The following is a 1,314-nucleotide window of genomic DNA, read 5'->3' on the forward strand; positions in this document are numbered from 1 at the left end:
TAATATTCTTTCTTCCCGCACATTTTATGCCAAGGGATCAAACTCAATCCTGAGTATCCTAAATGTACAGTCAGACCAAGCGCATGGTTTTTTGTTTGTTTTGGTGATTTTTGTTTGCTTGTTTTTTAATTTGTATGGAAAAGGAGCGAGGACCTACAAACCTCCAAATAAACCTACAAACCTAGTCCTATGAATGCTGACAAATGGCCTGGAAAGAGCAAGGGCCTGCACGTTTAAGGAGACCACGTGGTTACAGGCAGTTCTTGCCCACTCAGGTCTCAGCTCGAGGAAAGTGGGTAATGACCGAGGGAACTGTGGCTGTAACGTATGTCAGCTCTGGCAGATGGGGCGGGCTTAGCCAGCAGGGTCCTGGGTACCACAAGGGACGCAGATGGGAAGGCCTGAGCCGAGACCCCGCGTTCCTGGCCGGGGCGCCCGAGCGCCAGCGCGGTGATCTCAAGCGTTACGGAACAACCGCCGCCGTCGCCGCAGGATGGCTTCCGGCTTCAAGAAGCCCACCGGGGCCTCCACCAGCCAGAAAAGAAAGGTGGGGCCCAAGCCCGAACTCACTGAAGAGCAGAAGCAAGAAGTTCGCGAAGCGTTCGACCTCTTCGATGCTGACGGCAGCGGCACCATCGACGTTAAGGAGCTCAAGGTGGCCATGAGGGCGCTGGGCTTTGAACCCAGGAAGGAGGAGATGAAGAGGATGATCGCTGACGTGGACAAAGAAGGCACCGGGAAGATCAGCTTCAACGACTTCTTGGCCGTGATGACTCAGAAGATGGCTGAGAAAGACACCAAGGAAGAAATCCTGAAGGCGTTCAGGCTCTTTGATGATGACGAGACCGGGAAGATCTCTTTCAAAAACCTGAAGCGTGTGGCCAAAGAGTTGGGAGAAAACCTCACGGATGAAGAGCTCCAGGAAATGATTGACGAAGCCGACCGAGATGGAGACGGCGAAGTGAACGAGGATGAGTTTCTTCGCATCATGAAAAAGACCAATCTCTACTGAGTCCCTTTCTAGGGAAATTGTCTGGCTTCCCTGCTTCTCGATTCGTGAAATCTGGAGTTGGAGGCCAGAGCCATCTCTCCTCTTCCCCCCAGTTTGTCTAGATAGTTCTATTTCCAAATCTCTAGTTCAATTATAGAATTTTCAAATGCTTTTAATGTTGAGTTTTGGTTTTCATTCCCAAGAATGGACCTGGGTTGAATCAAGGGTCCTGAAACTTCTCTCCAGGCACCATTTGCCTTGCATTGGTGGACACTCTTTAAACTGAAGGCGACGTGGCCTCTTGAGACAACTAGCATTGTGGT

At 50.8% G+C, this 1,314-nt stretch overlaps 1 protein-coding gene across 1 annotated transcript; it reads left to right on the forward strand.

Moving 5' to 3' along the window:
• The first annotated feature begins 493 nt into the window (after window positions 1-493).
• On the forward strand, window positions 494-1,012 carry CETN1 (centrin 1). Its single transcript, XM_055416809.2, has one exon. The coding sequence runs from the start codon at window positions 494-496 to the stop codon at window positions 1,010-1,012; it is 519 nt and encodes a 172-aa protein (XP_055272784.1).
• The last annotated feature ends 302 nt before the right edge of the window (window positions 1,013-1,314 follow it).

This window comes from Moschus berezovskii, chromosome 28, assembly GCF_049115385.1.
Source record: "Moschus berezovskii isolate FMDL1 chromosome 28, NW_MosBer_1.0, whole genome shotgun sequence".
NCBI lineage: Eukaryota > Metazoa > Chordata > Mammalia > Artiodactyla > Moschidae > Moschus > Moschus berezovskii.